The sequence below is a fragment of the Prunus persica genome, chromosome G5 (assembly GCF_000346465.2).
Source record: "Prunus persica cultivar Lovell chromosome G5, Prunus_persica_NCBIv2, whole genome shotgun sequence".
NCBI lineage: Eukaryota > Viridiplantae > Streptophyta > Magnoliopsida > Rosales > Rosaceae > Prunus > Prunus persica.
The window spans coordinates 14294083-14320367 of NC_034013.1; the positions used below are offsets into that span (position 1 = coordinate 14294083).

Sequence of the window (26285 nt, forward strand, 5' to 3'; positions counted from 1 at the left end):
AATCTCTGGTTTATTTTAGGCTAAAACTTAGACAAATTCAATGTCGAGTGCTTCCGTGTCAAAACTATCATCATTAGTTGCCTAACTTGCCTGACTTTGCAGAGAAAAGGGAAGACTAGACACTCTTGATGGCGTACCAACATGTCAAGGACGAACCTGAAGCAAACACATTGTATCTAGATACATGCGGCAACAATCATGTGTGGTAGTAAGTCATCTTTTCATACTACTTTATGTTTTATAGTGACAACTCTTCAGTGAAATAATCCATTTTATGTTGAGATGTTCACAAGAAACTACAATTAAATGCATTTTCAAATAGCCAAAGATGATTACAACATCTCAGAGATATATCACTCTGTAATTATTATTATTATTATTATAAATATTTATGTTGCTGCAGGCATTGCAGATACAACTTCTTGCTCAACAGAAAACAAACAAAAAAAAAACTAGATTTAGAGCATAAATAAAATAAAGAGGCCATGAAAATTCTGGATGATGATGGAGGGATTAAGGGGAGTATGGTGTTGGAATAAGATACAGAGGAGTTTTCTTATAGACTGTGAGACCGTAAACTTCGGACATGTCCAAGGTCTCAGCCAATTTACTGCCACCACTAGGCAACTTCCAGTCGAACCAAAACAGGATGTTGGCAAGCACATATTCAGCTGAAGCAACCCCAAAGGCGAGTCCAGGACACACCCTTCTCCCAGCGCCAAATGGGATCAGCTCAAACTCCTGACCTATGAAACCAATGGAATTCTCCTCGAACCTCTCTGGCATAAACTCATCTGGCTTATCCCATACTTTGGGGTCTCTTTGTATAGCGTATGCATTCACAAACACTTGTGTTTTCGCAGGTACATCGTAACCTCCCAATTTTACATCTGACATTGCTTCCCGAGGAAGTAAAAGAGGCGCTGGAGGGTGAAGTCTTAAATTTTCTTTGATCACACATGTCATGTATTTCATTTCCTTGATGTCACTCTCCTCTACATATCCCCTTTTCCCCGCCACTCTTCTTACCTCTTCTTGGGCTTTCTTCATCACCCGTGGATTTTGCGAAAGCTCTGACATTAACCATATCGCTGCTGTCCAACTAGTATCACTTCCACCCACAAACATGTCCTAAAATCATAAAATCAACAAGCCAAATCAATCTTCAGCCACATATATATTTATCAATGTGACTAAAGCTAGGGAGGGGGGATATACATACCTGCAGAATTGCTTTGACATTGGAGGTAGTGAGCTCAAAGTCGAGTGAGCCGTCCTTTTGAACGTCGAGGAGAATATCCACAATATCCTTCTTACGAGGATTACCTTCTTTCTGTACTGCCTTATGTTCATCAATCAACTTATCGAAAAATTTATCAAATTCCAACCAAATTGATTTCAAATGTGCAAGGTAGCCTCTAGCACGGTCAATCCATTTTAAAGAAGGGAAGAAATCTCCAAAGCTGAAACTCATCAGCTGAGTCATCAACTCCGTTGTGGTCTCTCCAAACCAATTGTCTTCTTTGTCATCAAACTTCTTTCCAAGAATGCACCTGCAGATGATGTTGTTGGAGGTTGACACCAGCAGCTCCCCAATATTAATGGGAGCCCCGTTCGAGCTGGCGGAGGCTTTGCGAATCTTGCTGACCAACTCTGCAACTTCCTCCACCCTTGCGTACTGAAACTGGTGCACTCTTTTGAGGCTCAGAAGCTCAAGAACACAAATTCTGCGAACTTGTTTCCAGTACTCCCCGTATGGGGAAAAAGTAATATCATGGCCGTCGTAGAACAATATACTTGGAGCCGTGGTTTGAGGCCGGCTGCAGAATACAATGTCTTGGGTCTTCATCACGTCCTTGGCCATCTCTGCAGATGAAACAATCAGCGTTGGAACTTTGCCAAAGTGCAGAAGCATAACATCGCCATACTTCTTCGAGAGAACTCGAAGAGAGCGATGTGGGAATGATCCTAGCTGGTGAAGGTTCCCAATCCAAGGCAGCCTTGGTGGGGATGGTGGCAGTTTGAGTTTCTGGTTTTTCCCACTTGACGAGGATGATCTTGTAAGTGCAAACAAAATGAATATTGAAAGGAAGAGAAGAGGAAGCAGGAAAAGATTGCTATATAGGTGCTGCCACATTTGATTGAAAAATGAAAATACAGCCATTGCTTTAATTTTGGGTTGCCAGTTGAAATCTGAGGGCTTTCTTCTTCATATTTATAGAGAAGTTGTCCAGCCTGCGCCAGAGCTTGGTTGTAATTTTTTACTGAGAGCTAAGGACAGTAAGTTATTTCAATGTCAAGATAAATGTTTGAGATATTTTCAAATCAACCTATTCAAGTGCTAATTTTCAACCACTCCAATTATTTGAGAACATGATTGAAATGAAGTCCTGTTGCACAAAGGGGAATATTTCTTGATCCGACAAACAACTTTATGTCAACAGCCTTCTTTTGTTGCATTCTCTGTCCCACCATTCCAATGGCAAAGGTAACTTTTCGCCCTCGTAGTTCATGTGGTTTTCAATTCTGATAATTTGATCTCTGTAGTTTCGGTTTCTGATATGACAAGAGGAGTCCACCTGCATGTAGCTCTCTTATCTTTCATGCAAACACGGAAGTTTCTGATATGACACAACACACGGATAAAACGTGGAGGAAAAGCAGACAAATTCTCTACTTTTTTTACTAGAAATATAATTTTTATTTGATATATTATATGTTTATTGTATATTCATTTAATATTCTTTTAAACAAAATTATTTAGATAACTTTGGGTTTCTTAAGATAATTGGAACATGTGAAACTCTAATTCTTAGGATTTTGAGTTTTTCATTAGAATAATGGATATATGAATTGATATAATTTATTTATCTTGAATGATAAGTTTTTATTTAACTTGAACATGTTAATTTTTAATTATTGAGTCTAGCACATAAGTGAATAATAATAATAATAATAATTTGTGATAGTTTGGAGGGGCCTAATTCTTTACTTTCGTCCTGGCCCTAAAAACTCAAGAACATCCCTGTTGAATTGCAATAGAATCAAACTATATGGGTTAAACTGATAAAATTAAAAGGAATTTCAGCCATTTTGCCCCCAAACTATGACCCTAATTGAACTTAATCCTACCTAACTAAAAAGTCAACTAGTTTCGTACTTGAATTTATTAAAACAGCTAATTTACCCCCTACCGTTAAATTTTTCGAATTTCACCCACTTTTCTGTTCAAAAAGTCACTTGACTTACTATTTAATTTTTATTATTATTATTATTAAAAGCTAAAATATTTAAAAAATAGAAAGAAAAAAAGAGGAACCCAGCCACCCCCACGCACCATCCCCATCTCCCCTTGCTACCATCCCTACCCAACCCAGCCGCTTCCTTCTTCCTCCCCAAAACTCCATTTCAGAATATCAGTAGCAAGTGGGTTCATCGAATAGTAAAATAATCTTAGAAATTCCCAACAACCAAAAATGGCGAAGTCCTCTTCTTCTTTGCTCTTCAACCCCAAATTCATGAAAAACCTCACACTGCAAACAAAACCCAGATCATAAAAATCAAGAAAAAAAAACTAAACTAAACTAAAGAAATCAAATTCATAGGGCAATAAATCAACTAAAGCAAGAAACTTTTCAAAACCGAATTGCTTACAGATCCAACGATGTCGATGTAGGCCTTGATTGCATTCTCAGGAGACCAAATCAGCTTCATTTTCTTCCAACCCACTTGCTGCTGATATTAGGAAATAGAGTTTTGGGGAGGAAGAAGGGAAGAAGGGGGGTGGCTGGGGTTGGGTGGCGATGGTGGCAAGGGGAAGAGCGTGGGGCCGTGGGTTTTTTTTTTTTTTTTTTTAAAAAAAAAAAAAAAATTATAAGCTTATATCTATTTTATTATGATTTGTTTCTTTTCATTTTATGTATTTAACTTTTATTTTATTTGAAAAGACAAATATACCCTTATCATTAACGAAGTACTGGATGAAATCATCTAAAATCTAACGGTATGTGTGAAATTGTCAATTTCAATTAATTCGGGTGCTAAATTATTATTATTATTTTTTTTTGGTTCAGGAGGTTAAGTTCGATTAGGGTCCTAGTTTCAGGGGTATTTTAGTAATTAACTCAAATTAAAACTACAGAGAATAAAGTGGAAAAACTGATAAACTACATAGGGACCAAAAGTGACATGATGCGGGTTTTGGTTACGCTAAGTTATCACACTCATTGAGACAATAATCATTGTCTGTGGAGTGATAAATTTGATGAGTTATGTGTTTAGTTTATGTTGGCTTTAATTCCAACTGTGATGTTAGTAATGTTTCTTAGGAGTTAGTTGTGAGAGTGGCTGGGTTTGGGAGGTGGTTAAGGTTTGAGCGTGAAATTGGGGAATGTGACATTTTTTAATAAAAATTTTCACTTTTAGTTTAAAATTTTATAATCAATTACAATTTTTTAAGAGTTTTTCTATTTAAACCTCACACTTCTCTTTAGGGGTGGCACGGTCCGGATTGGATCGGTTTCACCTCAAAACCACGGCCGAACCAATTACAATATGACGGTTTGGTTTGGATAAAATTTATAAAGGAAACCGAACCGAACCAAATCAAACCAATTTAAGACGGATTGGTTCGGTTTGGTTCGGCCGATTTGGGCCTAAGCCCAATTCCCTTTCGTTTTGCATTTTTTCAACATTGTTAGCCCAATTATAACTAAAAAATTCACAACTTGCTTCATACATAAATCATAATCTAGAGTACGAAACCATCCTAAAGCTCAAAATGTCATAAAACTTCATATTTCACTAACTAATATAGCTCAATTCAAATATTCACATATAGTTATTAATTAATTAGAGTATTACACATGTAAAATAAAAATATAAATAAATAAATATACACATAAGCGGTCCGGTTTGGTTTAAGCCGGTTTACAAAAGCTCAAAATCAAACTAAACCAAAATATGTAAGGTTCGGTTTGATTTTTAAACCGTTTGGCTTTCTCTTGGTCAAAACCAAACCAAACCGGTAATTATGGTTTGGTTCGGCCGATTTCATCGGTTCAACCAGATTGATGCCCACGCCTATTTCTCTTTGTTCACCTCATCTTCTAAGTTCACCTCAATTTCTATTTCAAATTTTCAAATTTTCAAAAAAAACCCCACTATCTTCCCAAACTACCTCTAAATACACACCCAGCAAAAAATAAATAAATAAATAACTCATCAACCTCACCCTCCACACTTCGCTATCTTGCCCCTCACCACTCTAAGTTCACCTCAACATCACATTACTTAAAAGAGATAAAATACTTTTGTCAAATGTATAGCATCATTATTTTATTATTATAAATATTTTTATATTTTATATTTTTAAGGGAATAGACCACATTGACTAACATATACAAATACAAGTACCAAATTGGCCAAATTGATAACACAATGACTAAATTGTCCGATGGGATAAAACACATAGACCATTTTAACATTTAAGCCTTAAAAAAAAAGTAATACAAATACAAAGAATAAATTTTTGAAAAATAGTTTAAATTTCTATATTTCAAGAAAATTAATAAGTAATTTCATGAAAAAATATACGGAAGATTCCATGTCACAAATACTCCAACAATTCATTCGTGTTTCTATTGCCATATCCTTTTGATAGAAAGGGATTGAGGATACAGGATTCGCATTTACTTTCATTTTGTAAAATCTGGACAATTCAACTAATCCAATGATTATGGGTATGCCACATCGACTGTAATAAATTTGTTGCCTTTTTTTTTAATTTAAAACTAACGCTGTTATTCACTTTGACAGAAAAATAACATCACCCAGAAAGCATTGTGATTCAAGGCAATACTTAGAATTTTTGCTTCCAGCAAGAACATCAATCAATGGGTATTTATAAAAATGTTCATGTGTTTCTAGTAATGAAAAAAGCTTCATTGTCTACCATTTGCTTTGTTAGAAATAACGTCTCCCGAAGATCAAAAACCATTGCAATCTTCTATCCAGTAAACTCACACAAAAAAGAAAGAAGACCAATATTGTACGTTTTCCATTACCCTTCCAGCCAAAAATGAACAACACCAACTAAGAATCCCAACCTCTGTACTCCTCCCAAAGTAGAAAATGACACAAATCTTTTTTATCAAACATGTGCGCCTTCAGCAGGGAACCCAAAAGCCCTCCGATTTTACTCCCTCCATGTAGGGACGGATCTAGAATTTTAAAATAGTGTATGTTAAATTTATCTTATGTATAAACCTATTGAAAACTCAACGATACAAGTAAATTTTATTGATAACAAAAAATATACATATGGGGACATAATCCTCAAATAACACTTATATAAGTTGCACCCTTCGAGTCTTCACAGCATTAAAATCACTAATTAATAACTGTGGAATTTAGTTCTTTTTATTTATTTGTTGGTCAACCTAGTTCTAGTGGGATTAGTTAATAATATTTTATTTGAATGACTTAGGTTAGAGTATTAATTTAGTCTTTGAAAAAAAACAAGTTGCCTGGGCTTTAGCTCAAGTTAGCATGCTAGTGGGTACATCCCTGCCTCCACGCCAAACCCTTATGATAACCCAGCACCATCCCTATCCTCACCCTAGAAAGCCCAAGATCTCAAACAAGCTCATCATGAAGATATTCCATCATCAATCAGAATAGCAATCAATTGGGTATTTTCATTATCAAGTTCGGCTGGTAACTAAAGCTTACTACAGAAAAAAAAAAAACAACAAAAATAAAAACAAAATTTTTTTTTAAAAAGAAAGATCAAAGGAAGAAGGAAGAGAGTGATAGGCGACTGGAGATGAAGATAAAGGGATTTTTTTTGTTTTTTTTTGTTTTTTTTCTATCAAAGTGACTAACAACATCAGTTTTAAAATAAAATAAAAAAAATTATGAAAGGCGGGTAAATACACGATCTCTAAATATAGAGGCTCGGGATTTGAGGATACACAGAGATTCCAGATCCAGGTCCTTAACCCATTTTGCAAGTTTGCAATCAGGTACATGGAATTATATGCATTTTCTTGACTAAGCTGTAGTCTACTTTTTGGCTGCTCAAATTGTAATTCCATTTCGGAGAAAGTGATTGTTGGTCCCCAAATGCATGGTTGGCGCGCTTCTTATTTTTGCATGAAACCTGACATGGCACAATTTCCACAGGTTACAATAGAAGAATCAGAAATTGCTTTATTTCGACCCCCAAAAAAAAAAAAAAGTGATCGCTTTACCACTTTTTTATGGTTGATATCGTATCATGATTATATTCTTCATTTCTCCTTGACACAGCCACAAAGTTTTCGTTAATACATTAGTCATGAATCATGATATGTTGTTACTATATTATGCGCAAATACTCAACACAAATGGGTTTTCAGTTTTTTTATTTTATTTTTATAATGGTAAGTGGAACATGTAGTAGGAAAAATAAATCAAATGCTAAATACCAAATGGTGTTCAAATCAAATGTTGTCCTACCCAAATGGGGTTATAATGGTGATACTAAAATTCACCTTGTTAATTGGGACACTGTTTGTCAGCCCAAGAGCTTTGGCGGTCTAGGCATAAAAAAGACCCATTGTATAAACCAGGTTTTGCTTGTCAAGATTGGTTGGAAAATTGTCCAAAATGAGCAGGGTCTTTGGTCTCAAGTTCTTAATGGAAATTATCTAAAAGATCAGAGTCTGCTTGCTGCCCCAAATCTCAAATTCCTTAATTGCTCTACTACTTGGAGAGGTATTGTATTCGGTTCTCAAATTGTCTATAAAGGGCTTAAATGGAGAGTTGGAAATGGTGACAATATCTTGTTTTGGAAAGATAATTGGGCAGGTTGTGGGCCTCTTGAGAACTTCACCACCATATCCCTTTCTGATGATTTGCTTGAGTGGATTGTGAGTGATTTCCTCACGGAGCAAAGTTGGAGCACTATATGGCTTCTTTTTTGTCTCCCCTTGGATGTGGTGTAGATAATTCATTATATTCATGCTGGTTTTAATTATAGTGATATAGATTCTTGTATACGGCAGCTTATAGTCCTTGGACCATATTTTTCGCAGGTGTAGTCATGCGGCTAGAATGTGGAATTCCATGGAATTCCTAATCAAATTGCTCACTCTTTCTTTACGGATTTGAAGGATTGACTTTTCATCAATATTAAGGCTAATTTCAGCTGCATGCAAGATATCCTTTCACTAGTAAAAAAAGTGGCAACAATCATCATTATTTGGTAACATTTGTGGCAGTGACAGAAGGCATTAGTCACCTTTTTTGACTTTTTTGGTGAATAAAAAGGATTTGTCACATTTTTTTTTCTTTTTTTTAGTAATTAAAGCATTTAGTAACCCTCACAACAGTCACCAAATAATAGTAACTGTTGCCTTTTTTTTTTTTTTTTTTTTTTTTTGAATAGTGCTTGGCCCTCTCTGTTCTTAGCCTCCCTGTGGTTTTGTTGGAAATGACGATGTGAAAAAGTGTTCGACGACAACTTTGCACCTCCTCATTGGCTCAACATTCCAATCATTCAATTTACTAGGGAGTGGCTGGTGGCTAACCGCTCCAAGAATACTAACGCTTCTAAACAAATTCTCAAGTTACATTGCTCTCCTCCATGTGTTGACTATTTTAAAATAAATGTAGATGGCAGTTGTAGTGCTGGAGGCATCATAAGGGACTCTACGGGTGGATGGATTAAGGGATTTGTTACAAATTTGGGGTGTGGTAAAATTCTTGAAGTTGGATTATGGGGTGTTTTTAGGGGTCTACTCCTTACATGGAACGAAGGTATCCGAAGAATTAATGTGACTGTTACATTTCTCATATTTATGGAGAACAAAGCAATGATGCTGACCATATGGCACATATGGATCAACATTCCAATCTGGGTTATCATGTTCTTGATCTTCCCTCTCCTATTGTAAGCCTCTTGGGAAATGATTTTGTTAGGAAGACCACTGCTAGGCCTGTCCTAGTGTAGTTTTTTTTTTTTTTTTTTTTTTTTCTGGTCTTTCTTGGGCTTCGACCCTCCTTGTAACCAAAAAATGTTGCCCTACGTACCCTAATTTTCAAACAATGTGAGATAGGGAGTTTTCTAGTCTAGTCTCTATATATAATGTGACGAGTTTAAGCACATAAAAACTCCTACGCCCCTAGACCTTGGCCTATATATCAATCAAGAGTCTTACAATTTTTGGTTTTTTTCCTGCATCAATTACGACCGTTGTGGCCAAAGCCTGCTCTCATCCAGTGGCTCCTTCCTTAGACAACCACTCATATCCACTGGGCTATATACTCTTTTAGATGTGGAAATCTTGGATATCCAAATATAAGTCTTTAGTGACCGCCGGTAGCTTTGAGAATTAATACATATGCAGTGGAGAATTTGAGGGTTTCCATAGCATCCATTAGTGAACGGACAAGTTATTTGCAATTTTTTTTTTCTTTTTTTCGGTTTTATTTTGAATGAGTTGTTATTCATGGCTTCTAGCTAGTACATATATATCTTTAAGGTCAATAGTATATATATAAGTCTTGGTATTATAATATTGGAATTCTATTTTCATAGGAATTAAATCAGATATTAGTCTTTTCTTAACTTGTCTTCCTTTTCCTGCATGGAATTAAATCATATTTTTGTTTCTCTTATTTTGGTAAGCATGAAAAGGTTAGATTCGTCTTCACGTATTCACTTGTGATCAAGGTCTAAAATATTGGTGATATCGGAAATATTGGTAGTCCAAAAATATGGAAATTTCGATGGAAATATCGAGATATTATCGATATCAATAAAAATTGAATAAAAACCACGAAAATTGTAAGAAAAATTTAGAAATTTTTATTGAAACTTTGGAGGATGCTTATTTAGTCAATTATCTATTAGTTTATCACAAAAAATTGGAAGGAAATGCATTGCATGATGAATTTAACTAATTTAAGTTGATTATATAGCGAGCTGACAAACACTGAGTGTAGAAAATATGTAGTAATTAATGAAAGAAGATTAAACACACCACAATCATTTATATATAATGATTTACTATAATATTTTACATTTTATATAGTGCATAGTAAGATACATAAGTGACTTAGTACCACATAGAGTTCCTATGAGGTTTAAAATTTTCACTATCTTCATCATCTCTATGTGTAGAGTAAGTGTATTGTGAAGAGTAGTCATCAAATGATAAATCCCCAAAATAGTTTTGCATGTAATTGTTAACATGCCACCTATATGGGTCCGAGATTGGTTGACGTTGTCCATGAGCAAAATCATTTGAAGATTGAGTTTCGGATTCTTTCCATAAGCTGCTCGATTCCTTCCCAAAAGGAATGGGATATGAAGGGTAGGAAAATGGTTGGTTATGAGTATAATCATAGTTACTACTTCCCACTCCAATAGAGTCCGAAGTTATAAATAACGAATCATCTTCCCTCTTAGGACCTCACTTTGAAAGCAGCAAGGGTAAACAGTGCAGAATGGCCCCCATTTTTGTACAAATTAAGAAGAAATTGGTTTCAAGAGTGTCATTTTTATACGTCCAAAAAAAAAAATGATATACATGTGTGAACTTTGTCAAAGTAAGAAATGTAAGGTCCATCATTCCTTGTCTGTCCATGTCTCAATATTCAGAAGAAAAGAGAACTTACCACTTGGACGCCACAATACAAAGCAAACCAAGGATGACTCATTTTACAAGAGGAAACACCTTGAATCCCCTTTGTGTTTTTTTCCCTTCTTTTTTTTTTTCCCCTTGTTTTCTCTTTTTTTTTTCACTACATAGATATTTTCGATATTTTAGCGATATTGTAACAAAATATTGCTGAAGTGTGAGCGAAATTATCGACGTCGATATTTTCCGATATTATCGTCGATATTCTCGATATTTATACGATATGTGCATGGATACGTTTCAAAATATCCGTGATTCGAAAAAACGATAATATCCTCGATATTTCGTCGATATTATCGATATTTTAGACTATACTTGTGACAACCGTCCTCGGCCCCATCCAAATCCGCCCACATCCGTATTCGAGCCGGCACAACCTCATGGACCAGATGTAGCCGTAGCATATCAAGGGAAGATAAAAGTTAGAATTAAAGCCAACACAACAGAGAGATGTTGCCATAGCATCGAGGGAAGGATGGAGGTCAGAGAGAGAGAGAGAGAGAGAGAGAGAGAGAGAGAGAGAGAGAGAGAGAGAGAGAGAGAGCCACGCATGCATGCATTCTTTTGAAGTTGCAGAAGAATTAATATCCACTAAGATGTCGTCTTCCACAGTTATTGAAGCTTGCAATTAAGCCTGCGCCAGAGGTTTCGGTTGTAATAGTGAAACTGCTATAAGTTTTCAGCCAAGCTTGCTGACAATAAGCATCGGATCCACCAAGATGTCTTCTTCCACCGACCTCATTAATAATACACAACTACACGACATGGCAAAACTTTTTTGTCCAGTCGATGTTTTGGGAGAGATTTTGGCATTGCCCTTGTTGGTGGTCCAGGATTTTTCACGTTGGTGATACTTCCACTCATATATTGATACGAGTTTTTTTATTCTCTATTAATCAAATTATTTTCTAACTAGACATTAGGTTTCAATTTTACTCTCTCTCTCTCTCTCTCCTAATCAAGAATTTCTTGGGGCCTTTTAGGTTAAGTTTGCTTTGCACATCTTTCTGAATGCGTTTATATGATAATCTCTTATCAAGGCCATGCGGGATTGAGAGCAAAGTTGGATAAAGAGAACTCAGATCTGGAGGTTTTGAGGGAGATGAAGGCAACCTAGATGAGGAGATTGAAGGATTGGGGAAAGGAATACAAACAGGGAGGGAGGGCGCTGTAGAGGGGTACTGTGAACTGGACGCAGGTGGGAGGGACGACACGGTGGAGGGGGCTGTGAACTGGACAGAGGTGGAAGGCTGTGACACAGTTTTTTTTCTCTTTTAATTTTTATGAGGGGTAAAATTGGAACCCAATGTCTAGTTGAAAAAGCAATATAAATTTTATTTTAAAAAATATATGTGGCAAATTCTAAATGGAAGTATCACCCGCTAACATAGTGATATCATATTATTCTAGAATTTATTCTTTTTTTTTTTTTTTATGACACAGAGGAAAAAACCCCAAATAGAACCTACACAACAGGAACTAAATGGGGTCTAGAGACCCCAATCCTATCATTAACCAAAGCAGCTTCAGCCCAAAGAGGCACCGATTCAAACCAATACACGCCTAAGTCCATATTATAGCTACCATTAGCAAGACAGTCAACCAAGCAGTTCTGCTCCTGATAGACATGCTGCAAATCACAATAACTGAGCAAATTCATAAAATCCCAGTAACTAGCTAACATACCATCCAAGGGATCACCTCCAATAGTATCAGGAGACCCATTGTTTTGCTAAAATACATTTCACGTAAGTGCCATGTGTGCAAGAATAATAATAAATTTATTTAACCACTAAAAAAATAAGATTTTTAAAAAATAACTTTAATTTTCCATTTAATAAAAGAGTATACTAGTGATTTGTCCTTTAAATTTATAATTAACTTTTAATTATATCTTTTTTTTAGAAAATTAAGGATATGAACTTTTTTCCCCCTCTAATTTCCCCCATATTGTATAAATTCTCAATATTTCATCTAACTTTCAGTTAAATTATTATTTTTTTTTAAAAGAAAAGAAGAAAATTGACCAAAAAAAAGAAGAAGAAAAAGACACTGAACCAGCAACCTTATCACCCCCCCTCCCTAGCTCTCTCTTCCAGCACATCAACCCCATCACAACACAGCCAAAGTACCCTAAAACCCAGCAAAAAAAAAAAAAAAAAAAGTCCCCAAATTGAATGAATCTTTGTTTGAGAAAGGCATGAAAGTACTGTTATGGACAGCTAATCTTAATTTGCATCTGAGTCAACCTGCTTGAACCCCATTGTATCTTGATCACAGGGGCCTACTAAAAAGGAAATTTAGGGAAAAAACAAGCAGAATGAAATAAGCTCACCAAGGGACACTGTTGGTTGGTGGGGTTGGAGGAAGAACATGGTGGGTTCCTGATAGGGGTGGGCATCAATCCAGCCGATCCGGTCAATCCGGCCGAACCGATTATATTGGATTGGTTTGGTTTGGTTTTGACCAAAGAAAAAGTCAATATTTTGAAAAACCGAACCGAACCGGTTTGGTTTGGTTCAGCTGTGGTTTGAGAGTTTTAAAAACTGTCCTAAACCGAACCGGACCGATTATAAATCAATTTATTATTTATTTAATTTAGTTTACATGTGGCAAGGTTTGAGTGGTTATTTAAGAGTGTACCATGTACCCTGCAACACTTGATTGGACTCCAAAACTACAACTCACGGACACATCTAAGTTATCTAACCATTCTCTCTCCCTCAGAAAAGCCTCTCTCCTATCTCCCTTCCTTCGTCTCTTAACCCTAGCCGCAACTCCCTCTCATTATTTCTCCATCTCTCTCTGCTACCTCTCCCTCTCTCTTTGTCTCTCTGCTACATCTCCCTCTCCCTCTCCCTCGACGCTAACTCAAGCCAACATGATTTGAACTCGGCGAAACCCACCCATTTGTCCTCAGCGAAATCCATCTCTACAAAACCCAAGTTCCATCATCGACCACCAGGTTATGCAAGGATTGATTATGGGAATATTGTTGGTGGTGGATCGTCATCATCAGCTGGGTTTGTAAAATATGCTAGTTCTGTCTACTACTTTATTTTTTGTATTGTCTCCAATAACTGGTTATATATAAAAAGTTAGAGAGTTGAAAAATAAAATGGTATTTTCTACGAGGCCTAACTTTTCATTTTTATGGTTATAAAATATGCTAATCTATTTTATTGTACAAAAATACTGTAGCATACCTTGCTTTGATTTAGTTTTGTTCATAGAATAATGTATATAAAATGTTGCTTATGTGATATGCTTGATGCCTGTTAAAGAAGGATACCTTATTATTAGCTTTTTCTCCTTGTTCTTTTTGTTAAAGAAGGAACAAAGTTATGAACTTAGATGCATGCTAGACATTGGAATAGTTAATCAAGTCTTGGTTGAATTTTAGACTTAAGAATCCTTTGGAAATATCAGTTATTAAATTGAGAAATTTGGTTTCCTTCTGCTGTTATTTCCTCCTTTGTCTTCTGTTAAGGTAGAAGTTTTAGGCATTTGTTATAATTGAGCTGGTTTCTCGTTTCCAGAGTTTAGCTGTTGGCCATGCAGAAGTTGAGGGGCTCTCTCGCATTACTACTGTTGTTCCTGGTACAGACGAATCAATTAGCAAGTTGGTGCAGCAGCTTTATAAGCTTGCCGATATTCATGATTTGAGAATGTTTAACTATTACAAAGAATGCATTTGTTTAATATGTTAAAGTAAAATTGATTCGTTCTCATCTCTTATGAATTGTGATGAATGCAATGAGTAAATTTAATGCTACTTGGTTAATGCAAATTATGTATATGTTTGTTTTGATGGAAATTGTGAACTTAGATGCATGCTAGACATTGGACAACCTTTGAATAAATGGAATGATGTTGTATTAGCCTTTGATGGAATGGAATGGAATGATATAATGGCAAAATGTTAGCATTATAATGTAAGAGCAGGTTGAAAAATGCATGGTTTTGTGTTAGGCACAAACCGGCCGAACCAAACCGATTACAAGTGGTTTGGATTGGTTCGGTTTCCATTATGATTTTAGGCTAATCCGAACCAAACCGGACCATTATTTTCTTATTGGTTCAGCTGTGGTTTGAGAGTAAAACCGAACCAATCCGGACCGTGCCCACCCCTAGTTCCTGATGTCACATAGGTAAGGAATAAAAACGAAAGGAAAATTAGGCCTCTGTGGTTAGTGGTTTCCAAAAGATTGTCTTTAAAATGCTTGCAATTATGAATTGTGGGGGGAGGGGTTTATGAGAGCAACTTCTGCTCTTTTATCTTCTTTTGTGTTTGTCTTCATGCTGCCACTTCTTTTAACCAAGAGGTCTTATTTCTTAGTTTGGCTGTAATCTTTGATTTGTTTGTTAATCTACTGACCAAGAATTGGAAATGGAAGCAACAGAGCCACTAACCCAGCTGCCGACGACAAAGATCAAGACCCATCGTGCCTAGACCTCAAGAGGGATGCCACTGCAGACGCCGACAACCGCCTCCGCGGGTGGCACCACTCCCGCATCATCCGAGTCTTGAGGGCCTCCGACGGCAAAGATTGGCACAGCAAGGTGTGCAATATAAGAGAAAGCGCCATTCTTGATAGTTTTTGTTTGCGCACAGAGAGAGAGAGAATTTCTGTTTTTATTTTTATTTTTAATGTATAAAATGACCATTTTGCTCATATTTTTAACGGCAAATTGGATGAAATGTTGTGGATTTAGACGGAAGGGAGAAATTGGCGGAAAAAAAAAAGGTTCACATTCTTAATTTTCCATAAATAAAAAAATAATAAGAGATTAATTGAAAGTTATGTACAAATTTAAGAGGCAAATTACTAATATACCTTTTAGTAAAATATTGAAGGTAATCTAACTTCACACAATTCTATGCGTTTACTTTTTTTTAATATTAATATAAACGATTGTTTCACACTACCAAAATACTATAATTATTAAACCTAAAACCCCGATATGCAAATCAAAATCATTTTCACTAAGCTAACCCCATCGACGCTATGCATTATTTAGAAAAAATGTATTGCATGTGACAAGAGGAGGCTAGGCTCCCTTGGATCAATGGCCTTAACAGCGATATGGAGGATGGGGTAGCTTCTCCCACAATAATGGGTGGTCCAAAAGCATGGCGGACATATAAATTATTATCATTACTTCGCGTCATCGAATCAAATCTTTTTCATTTCGTATAATTGTGTATTAGTTAATTAAGTCGGCCACAAGAGGAAATCGCTTGTGCATTCAAAACTTGAATATTTTGTCCCTTGCTCAGTGCCATGGCTGTGTGACCTTCACAACTAACCTCTGCCACAAGTTTTATATCGGAAGCTTCAATAATTTTGGCCTCACAACCTAGACAATTTCTATATTAACATCAAACAAGGACTCGGATTTCAAGTGGGGCAACCAAAACCAGAAGCCAAAAAGCAGAGCAATGGCTCTGTTATCACTTCTGAATCAAACATGGCAACAGCTCCAGAGCAATCTTTTCCTGCTTCCCATTGTCTTCCTTTCTCTCTACATTTTGCTTTCACTTGTTAGATCAAGTGGGAAACCACTCAACCTACCACCTTCCCCACCAAAGCTGCCTATAATCGGAAACCTCCACCAGCTAGGCTCCTTCCCGCACCGCTCCCTTCGTGCTCTCTCCAAGAAGTATGGCCCTCTGATGTTTCTGAACTTGGGCAATGTCCCTGCTCTGGTTGTTTCATCTGCAGACATGGCCAGGGAGGTCATGAAGACTCATGACACTGTCTTTTCTAGCCGACCACAAACCACTGCTCCTGGTATCTTGTTCTATGAAGGCCATGACGTGGCCTTTGCGCCTTACGGAGATTACTGGAGGAAAGTTCGGAAGATTTGTGTTCTTGAGCTGCTGAGTCTTAAAAGAGTGCAGCAGTTTCAGTACGCTAGGGTGGAAGAAGTTGCAGAGATGGTTGCCAAGATTCGAAAAGCGTGCGGCGCGGAGTCTCCCATTAATCTCAGTGACACGCTGATCTCCACCTCCAACAACATTGTTTGTAGGTCTATTCTCGGAAAGAAGTTTGATGATGCAGATGATAGTTGGTTTGGGGACACGGCGAAAGATTTGATGGTGAAAGTAATGAGCTTCAGCTTTGGAGATTTCTTCCCTGCTTTGAGATGGCTTGACCATGTTAGAGGCTACATTGCAGGTTTGAAAGCGATTTTTTCGCGATTCGATAGGTTCTATGATCAGTTGATTGATGAACACAAGACAGCAAATGGGGAAGGGAAGGCTAATAAGAAGGATTTTGTGGATATTCTCCTCCAAGTTCAAAATGATGGCTCGCTTGACTTTGATTTCACAAAAGAGGACCTCAAAGCACTTCTGCAGGTCTGTATAAATCTATATATATATGTGTGTGTGTGTGTGTGTGGCTGAAAATCAATTTGGTTTTTTGGTTTTTATGATTTCAGGACATGTTTGTGGGTGGAAGCGATACTAGTTCGACGTCGATGGTATGGCTAGTGGCAGAGCTTGTGAGAAACCCAAGAGTGATGAAGAAAGTCCAAGAAGAAGTAAGAAGAGTTGTGGGGGAAAAGGGAAAGGTAGAAGAGAGTGACTTCAACCAAATGAAGTACATGAAATGTGTCATCAAAGAAAGTTTCAGACTGCATCCTCCAGCTCCTCTTTTAATTCCTCGTGAAGCAACTGCAGATGTGAAATTGGGAGGCTACGACATCCCGGCGAAAACAAGAGTGTTCGTCAGTGCATTTGCCATACAAAGGGACCCGAAAATCTGGGACAAGCCAGAGGAGTTTATCCCGGAGAGGTTCGAGGACAGCTCCATTGATTTCAAAGGCCAGGACTTTGAGCTCCTCCCATTTGGTGCTGGGAGACGGGGGTGCCCTGGAATTGCCTTTGGGATTGTTTCAGCTGAGCAGGTGCTTGCCAACATTCTCTACTGGTTTGATTGGAAAGTGCCTGAAACTAGTGGCAATGCATTGCCTGAGGCCTTGGACATGAGTGAAGTTTACGGGCTCACAGTCCGAAAGAAAGCTCCTCTAAATCTTGTGCCAGTGCCCTACTTCCCCTGATCCCTCCATTCAGGAGCTTTTTGTTTTTGTTGTAGAAGAAGTTGCATCTGGATTAATAATATGGTCAAGTATCAATTGTACCTCTAACATTTCGATTGATAATGATAGAGGGAATAAACTCTAGAAATTGTACCAGCTGCTTTCTTACCTAGACTTTTTGAGGCATTTTAACAAAGACTTCTCCCATTCTCCATTGCAATGTATAGCTTCAAATTCCCATTTAATGTGAACTTATCTAATGGATTGCGAATAATTTATATGCAAATAAGGGTGAACCCGTCTATTTAACCGCTACAAACGCGTTCCCATTAAATGAGAATTTGCATGGTGCCAAAATCACTTGGTATGATTCTCTCAAGAAAAAATTACCGGCAGATACTGCAGTATGCGGCAGCCTAAATGGAGTCCACCACCCATTGTGAGAGAGAGGCTATTGATATGTGCCTATGGAAATGTGTAGCATATGTACCTATTGATTTTCTCTTATCCTTTTTTACTGCTATATATTTATCTTTGGTAAAACTTGATATGCTCTGTAATTTTTCCCTTGTAAATAATCTACACCAACCAAGTTTGGTGAAATGCCTCACATAGGTTTTCACTGTAGGACCTTCTTTGTCATGCCCCATTAGGACAAACCTATTCATATTTGAAGCCAGACAACCTAATCCTTGTTTCTCAGAATTACATTAAAGCCCCTGATTATATGAAGGGTTTTTTGTTCTTTTCGTTTTCCAATGTTCCTTCTTGTCTTCTATTTTGTTTTAGAATCACGCGCGGTTGCCTTCATTTTTGGATTTTTGCTCTTTTTCAGAAGAATATATTTTCTTTTTGTTCTAACCTACAAGCCAATCTATGCAAATGGACAACTCCATATTTACAAAGTCAAAGCGTGGAACGTTCGTTGAGCTTCTGATCATGCTTTTTTATTTTATTTTAAATTATATGAAAAAGTTTAGGGGAGGGAGAGGAGCATCTGAGATCGTGCTTTCCCACCTACTACAAGTTACAACAATGCAAATATTAAAAGATATATTATAATATACTAGGAAGCACGGGCGAACCCACGTGCAATAATGTAGGAAAACATTATAAAAGCATGCCTAAAACATGAAGAACATGTGCAGGAGGTGCTTTTCATCTGCTTCTTGCATGCCTTAGGTATGGAGATTGAGAACTTTTCTCGAAAGTTTTAGCTTCCCTTGCCTTTTTGCTTCTGTTGCAGGCAAAGCAGTCAAGTTGTGCACATGAGACGGCTCTAAGTGCAGCATGTTTTGTGGGGCTTGGGTGTGAATCATATGTGGCCGTATTTTAATGGATTTTTTTTAATCATATGATTCATGAAAAAGAATTAACATTGGGGTCCGAATCAGAGCCAACTGCTACATGCATGACTTATTAATTTTTTTTCGGCTGGCAAAATCTGGGGAACTGTTCTATAAAAAGAAGTGAGATTTCCAAGTGTCCAACCAAACCCAACAACACAACACAACACAACATTGCAGCAGCAGCAGCAATGGCTCTTCTAACACTTTTCAATCAAATTTGGCAAGAAGGGCAGCTGCAAAGCAGCACCAGTTCCTTCAACATTTTCCTGGTTCCTATTCTCTTCCTTTCAATATTCATCTTGTTTTCGCTTACTAGATCATCCTCACCAAGTGAGAAAAACCGGAAACTCAAATTGCCACCTTCCCCACCAAGGCTGCCTTGGATTGGAAACCTTCACCAGCTAGGCTCATTCCCACACCGCTCTCTTCGAGCTCTGTCAAAGAAGTACGGCGATGTAATGTTCATGCACTTTGGCAAAGTTCCAACTCTGATAGTTTCATCTGCAGAGATGGCCAAGGACGTGATGAAGACCCAAGACATTGTGTTCTGCAGCAGGCCTCAAACTACTGCTCCAAGCATATTGTTCTACGACGGCCATGACATTGCGTTTGCTCCTTACGGGGAGTACTGGAGACAAGTTCGAAGAATTTGTGTTCTTGAGCTTCTAAGTCTCAAAAGAGTGCACCAGTTTCAGTACGCAAGGGTGGAGGAAGTTGCAGAGTTGGTCAGCAAGATTCGCAAAGCCTCCGCCAGCGCGAACGGTGCTCCCATTAATCTTGGGGAGCTGCTGGTGTCAACCTCCAACAACATTATCTGCAGGTGCATTCTTGGACAGAAGTTTGAGGACAAAGAAGACAACTGGTTTGGGGAGACCACAAAGGAGTTGATGACTCAGGTGATGAGTTTCAGCTTTGGAGATTTCTTCCCTTCTTTGAAATGGATTGACCGTGCCAGAGGCTACCTTGCATATTTGAAATCAATTTGGTTAGAATTTGATAAATTTTTCGATAAGTTGATTGACGAACATAAGGCAGCAGAGAAAGAAGGTAAGCCTCGTAAGAAGGATATTGTGGATATTCTCCTCGACGTTCAAAAGGATGGCTCGCTCGACTTTGAGCTCACTACCTCCAATGTCAAAGCAATTCTGCAGGTACGTATATCCTCCCTAGCTTTAGTCACATCACACTCACTCACTTTCTTTTCAAACACGCACACGCACACAGGCGCACATTAATAAATCAATAATATATTTTGTATTTATTGATTACATTGCTAACAACTCTTTTAATAGAGGTGAGCCTCATGAATTTATGTGAGATTCACCTGTATTAGAGAGGTAGTCAGGATTGTGATTAGTAAATGTCCAAATAACAACTTTTTATTTATTTATAAATATATATATATATATATATATATATAGCTGAAGATTGATTTGGCTTGTTAATTTTATGATTTTAGGACATGTTTGTGGGTGGAAGTGATACTAGTTGGACAGCAGCGATTTGGTTAATGTCTGAGCTTTCGCAAAATCCACGGGTGATGAAGAAAGTCCAAGAAGAGGTAAGAAGAGTGGCGGGAAAAAGGGGATATGTAGAGGAGAGTGACATCAACGAAATGAAATACCTGACATGTGTGATCAAAGAAAATTTGAGACTTCACCCTCCAGCTCCTCTTTTACTTCCTCGGGAAGCAATGTCTGATGTAAAATTGGGAGGTTTCGACATCCCTGAGAAGACACAAGTGTTTGTGAATGCATACGCAGTACAAAGAGACCCCAAAGTCTGGGACAAGCCAGATGAGTTTATGCCAGAGAGGTTTGAGGAGAACAACGTTGGTTTCGTAGGTCAGGACTTTGAACTCATCCCATTTGGTGCTGGGAGAAGGGTGTGCCCTGGACTTGCCTTTGGGGTTGCTTCAGCGCAATATGTGCTTGCCAATATGCTATATTGGTTCGACTGGAAGTTGCCTAGTGGTGGCAGTAAATTGGCTGAGACCTTGGACATGTCCGAAGTTTACGGTCTCACAGTCCATAAGAAAAGTCCTCTTTATCTTGTTCCAACACCATACTCCCCTTGATCCCTCCATCATCCAGAGTTTTCATGGCTTTTACTTATGCTCTTAAATCTGGTTTTTATTTATATTTTTGATGAACAAGGTTGTATCTGCAATACCTGCAGCAACGTAATTTTTTATAATAACAGATATAGAGCGGTATATGTAAGGCCTCTCTGAGATGTTTTAATCTTCTTTGGAAATTATGAAATGCATTTAATTATAGTATCTCTTGAACATCTCAAGATAAAATGGATATGGTGAAATGGAAGGAGAGATGAAGCAGTACCAAAAATAGTTCAAGAAGAGTACCGACCAACCACACCTAACTAAAAACCCAATTAAATGGTAGCAGATATGGCTAAGCTAAGGTAAGTTTCAATTAGCAGAATAAGCATAGCAATTAGTACATGCTTCAGCAGGTTATGAATGATCCATAAGCTGTTCCAAAAGTTTATTTTGATATTTAATTGCTAGTAGTTTTGTTGGGAGTTTTAGAGAACAATGGTCATATCTTCTGGTAATCTTTAATTAAACCTTTAATTTCTTTTCTTTTCTTTTCTTTTTCGGGTCCGAAGTAGTAGCTCTTGAGACTCTCCTAATAAGATAATTAATTTTCTTGACTGATACTTCTATAGTAATTTAGTATTGTCTAGATGGGAATTCTTTGTCTTATGGGCGTCAGCAAAATAGCTGCTTATTGACTTTCCTTGAACATTTGTTAGCCCAAGTGAAAATCATTAAGCATCAAAATAAACTCCAGTTGAATGACCCATGCCAGATAATATTATAGGCTTTTATGTTCTCTAATTCTACATCATTCTTGCTTCTATACACCGATTATCTGGGGCATGGTTTTTACATAATATCAGACAGTCAGAATGGAATTTACTGCCAATTGTTATTATTCTTGGACTGAATTGTTCTTTTTGGACATGATGTAAGTTTTGGGATTGACAGTGATCTATTGGTCCCATGAGTTTAATTAATTCTATGCAGGTGTTTTAAGCATTTGTTTATTCATATAAACAGTACAAGTACCTCTAATAGCTGTTTAAAGGTTAAAATTGTTTACTTTATACATCAAAGGCTGCCGCTATAAATGACTGAGGAGCAGAGCTGTGTGGTTAATTTCGTATTATTAATCACAAGTAGAGGAAATGGGTGTATATTAGTACCACATTTGCACCAAGTCTGGCTAGAGCTACACAGAAACTTAACCATCAACAACTTCCTCTTCCTTGCTCTTCTCTTTTAATTTTGTGTTTTTCTCACAATCACTAAATCAAGGGGCAAACTTAACTTACCACCACCATCCCCACCAAAGCTTCCGATAAATGGGAAACTTCACCAGGTAGGCACACTACCACACCGCTCTGTTCGAGCTGTCTCCGAAAAATTTGGTCCTCTGCCGCTCATGCACTTAGGCCATGCTCCAACTCTTGTGGTTTCATCTGCATAATTTGCCAAAGAAATTATGAGGACTCATGACATTGTTTTCTCCAACCTGATCAAAACCACAGCTGAAGATATTTTGTACTCTGAATGCAAAGACATAAGTTCTGCTCCCAATGGTGACTACTGGAGACAAGTTAGGAAACTAGGTGTTCTTGCACTTTTGAGCCATAAGAGAGTAAAAACATTTCAGTTTGTGAGGGAAGAAGAAGTTGCAATTTTGGTCAGTAAGATTTGCAAAGCAAGGCTGTCCGAGGCTTATGTCCTGGTTGTGAACTCAAACAACTTAGTTGTTAGATGTGTTCTTGGGAGAAAGTTTGAGGACAAAAATGGTAAGAGCAAGTTTGGGAAACTCGCAAGGAGGATGATGGAACAACTTTCAGCTTTCAGTTTGGGAGATTATTTCCCTTATCTGGGATGGATTGACCTCCTTACCGGATTAATTTTGCGCCTTAAAGCAACCTTCGGAGCATTAGATTCTTTGTTGGATCAGGTGGTTGAAGAACATAAGGCAGTCGAAATAGAAAGTCATCAGCACCAGTCTCTCAAGAAAGACTTTGTGGATATTCTCCTCCAATTCCAAAAATATGGCATGGATGGTTTTGAACTCACTCAAGAAAACCTCAAAGCAATTCTAATGGTCTCTCTCTCTCTCTCCCTCTCTCTCTGTATACATTTAATAGACAATGTTCTCCACAATCAATAATCCAGATTTACAGTTTAACAACATAATAATACTTTGACCAAAAAAAAACATTTCTATCTCTAAGCTTTTCTTTTTTGCATGTATGCAGGACTTGGTGGTGGGTGGAACTGATACAACTTCAACATTATCAGAATGGGTAATGGCAGAGCTGGTGAGAAATCCTAGTGTGATGAAGAAAGCCAGAGAAGAGGTAAGAAGAGTGGCTGGAAAGAAGTTAAAGATAAATATGAATGACATCAATCAAATGGAGTACTTGAAATGTGTCATCAAAGAAACTCTAAGACTACATCCACCAGCTCCTCTTTTAATTCCTAGACAATCATCTGCCTCAGTAAAAATGTGAGGCTACGACATTCTTCCGAAAAAGAGTGTACGTGAATGCCTGGGCAATCCACAGGGAGGGACCCCAAGTTCTGGGAAAGAGCAGAAGAGTTTTTACCAGAGAGGTTTGTGGACAGAATGATTGATTTCAGAGGCCAACACTTTCAATATGTTCCATTTGTTGTGGAAAGAAGGGCTTGTCCTGGATTGACATTTGGGATTGTGACTGTGGAGTTTGTGATTGCTAACCTATTGTACTGGTTTGATTGGAAGCTCCCCTGTGAGGGTGCCATGGGGAGAGACTTGGATATGAGTGAAGTCAATGGCCTAACTGTTCATAAGAAAATCCCTCTTCATCTTGTTCCAATACCATACTCTTTGATTCATCACTCGAGAGATTGTTGATGATTATGTTAAAGTATCAACACCAGCCCAATATCTACACAATTCTAGAGTTGCATGTCGGTTTAGTATAGTCTAGAAAAGTTAGATATACTATATTATTGTAGTAAGAAATATATACAAGAAGAAAGCCAAAGTCGGTTAAGCAAGTCGGCAGCCAAATCGAAGATTGGGGAATTTTCTGGGAGATAGACAACTATGCGGCTATTGTATAATAGCCAAGGCAGTGGGATGGAGAGCTATGTCAGTCAGGAATTTTTATAAATAGGCATGAAGTCATGCATTGTATAATTGAGCCTTCTAGAGTTTCTCTAGAAGTGAGAAAGAGTGATTGTAAGAGTCGGTCTTTTATTTGAGAGTTCTCTTATTGTAATATTTTATTAGTCTAATACAAGTAATTTGTTTACTTGTTTTGTCTCACACTGAATATTTTGTTAGCAACAGGCTCTGCACTTGTTTAGCAAAATGAGGAGGAGTTGCTTAATTAAAGTCAGTAGAAAAGGATTCCTCAACACAATCAGGTAAGGAGAAGGAGTTCCATATTGCTTGAGCTCTAGGACAAAGGATGAACACATGCTGAAGAGATTCCAGATGGCAGTGACAAATCGGACAAGCTGAATTATTTGTCATTTTCCTTCTTGTTCTCTGCACATTGGTCAGAAGTTTATTTTGGGTTATCAGCCACAGAAACACTTTAAATTTGGGAGGAATCTTAAGCTTCCAAAAAAAATACCAGCTATCATCATCCCCTTGAGACAAGCTGCAACAAATATTATAAGCAGATTTAACTGTGAACTCCCCCTTGGAACTAGGGGTGGGCACGGTTCGGTTTGGACCGGTTTTTGCCTCAAATTAGAATCGATCCGGTACTATTCATCCGGTTTGGTTCGGTTCGGTTTTAATTAAAAAAATTTCAAAAACTGTCCGGTTCGGTTTGAACCGGTTTCGGTCCGGTTCCGGTTCCGGTTCGGTTTTGAACCGGATTATAAAAATTATTTTTTTAAATTATTTTTTAATACAATTCTCAACTGAAATATTATTTTTTTACTTGAAAATTAACAAATTATTCAATTTCATATAAAAAATAAATATTAAAGTGAGAAAAGAGAGATATTTTGAGATTGAACTTGGATAAATATTAGGTTTTTTTTCTACCTACCTCCACTCCTTTTGTAATGTTAATCTTTCTAATGTAAGTGTAACATTGCCACTTGATTATTTATAAATAAAAAAATTTATCGCGACAACGTATTATAATTTGAATGAAATTATCTCCAACACTTTTGCAAAATCAAAACACCGTGATTATTTATTCATTACAATACGCGTACATGAATTGATAATACCACATACGTAGCAGTGTTGAAGTCACACATAAAATTATCTCATGCATGTTCAAACTTGTAGTGCAGCCATGACCTCATTATTTAAATAGAAAGGGTAAGAAAATAAGAGGAAATTGAATTCATGTGGGTCATGAGGAGACTTTCGGTACTGCATCATCAACTTTTCTTCTTCGACCTTTATAGGCTGCCCATACACCTGCACTTTCCTGGTCTTATATGTGCAAGAGCCTAGAAATCGCATAGAAGCCACACAATCTCATCTCTAGTGGAAATAAGAATAATGTCATAAAGAACATTGAAGTCAAAAATATTTGGTGAAAATGATTCAAGATTTGGTGGTCAATGATAGCAAGAGTCGCATCATTTACACGACGACAATTGTGAAAAGAAACTACCCCATCCTTATTTCTTTCAATTTTATTCTCTCATTTTATATGGTTGTAGATTTCCCTTGAAGAGAAGAGTTAATGTCCCCAAAACATACACATTCGCAACCATTGATTGGTACCGTGGACTAAGTACGAGGTTCCACGCAATCAACTTTTGGCCGAGAGTAATTTTACAATACCCAAACTCTTCTCTTCAATTAATACTGTCTAAACTGCAAAGAGTTCATTTGTGTCGCTAAACACATGCGAATAAGATTTGTACTATCTTAGCTAATCACTTAACGAACCATCAATCTAATAAAATTATGATTTTTGTTACTCGACACTCGACACTTGACACTCGTTCATATTCAAAAACAAGTGCCTCCGTCACGACTGACCTAAACATTGCTCATAAAACCACATTCCACTTGTGTGCGACTCACCTCACAGTAATTTTCCCCCTAATTGGTCGGTGAGAAATTGATGGGTCCAATTTCCAATTTCTAATTGTTGCCCCAAATCGATATTGTGGGCCACAATGCCAAGG

The 26285-nt window shown here is 37.4% G+C and overlaps 3 protein-coding genes, 2 long non-coding RNA genes and 1 pseudogene across 5 annotated transcripts; 4 read left to right on the forward strand and 2 right to left on the reverse strand.

The window, feature by feature from the left end:
- Nucleotides 286–2226, reverse strand: LOC18777611 (cytochrome P450 71A1). Its single transcript, XM_007211175.2, has 2 exons — nt 1223–2226; nt 286–1131 (listed from the first exon to the last, which is right to left on the reverse strand). Exons 1-2 carry the CDS (start codon nt 2162–2164, stop codon nt 514–516), a joined length of 1560 nt encoding a protein of 519 aa, XP_007211237.1. The 5' UTR covers nt 2165–2226; the 3' UTR covers nt 286–513.
- LOC109949250 lies at nt 13220–14608 on the forward strand. Its single transcript, XR_002271813.1, has 2 exons — nt 13220–13711; nt 14228–14608. It is a non-coding gene; the product is annotated as an uncharacterized LOC109949250 (long non-coding RNA).
- On the forward strand, nt 15911–17955 carry LOC109949249 (cytochrome P450 71A1-like). Its single transcript, XM_020564391.1, has 2 exons — nt 15911–17052; nt 17136–17955. The coding sequence occupies exons 1-2, from the start codon at nt 16132–16134 to the stop codon at nt 17754–17756; spliced, it is 1542 nt and encodes a 513-aa protein (XP_020419980.1). The 5' UTR covers nt 15911–16131; the 3' UTR covers nt 17757–17955.
- LOC18776644 (cytochrome P450 71A1) lies at nt 19138–21333 on the forward strand. Its single transcript, XM_007209838.2, has 2 exons — nt 19138–20235; nt 20544–21333. The coding sequence occupies exons 1-2, from the start codon at nt 19273–19275 to the stop codon at nt 21159–21161; spliced, it is 1581 nt and encodes a 526-aa protein (XP_007209900.1). The 5' UTR covers nt 19138–19272; the 3' UTR covers nt 21162–21333.
- On the reverse strand, nt 21153–23110 carry LOC109949162. The gene is made up of 2 exons (XR_002271672.1): nt 23028–23110; nt 21153–22591 (listed from the first exon to the last, which is right to left on the reverse strand). It is a non-coding gene; the product is annotated as an uncharacterized LOC109949162 (long non-coding RNA).
- Nucleotides 22576–24889, forward strand: LOC18776727 (annotated as a pseudogene).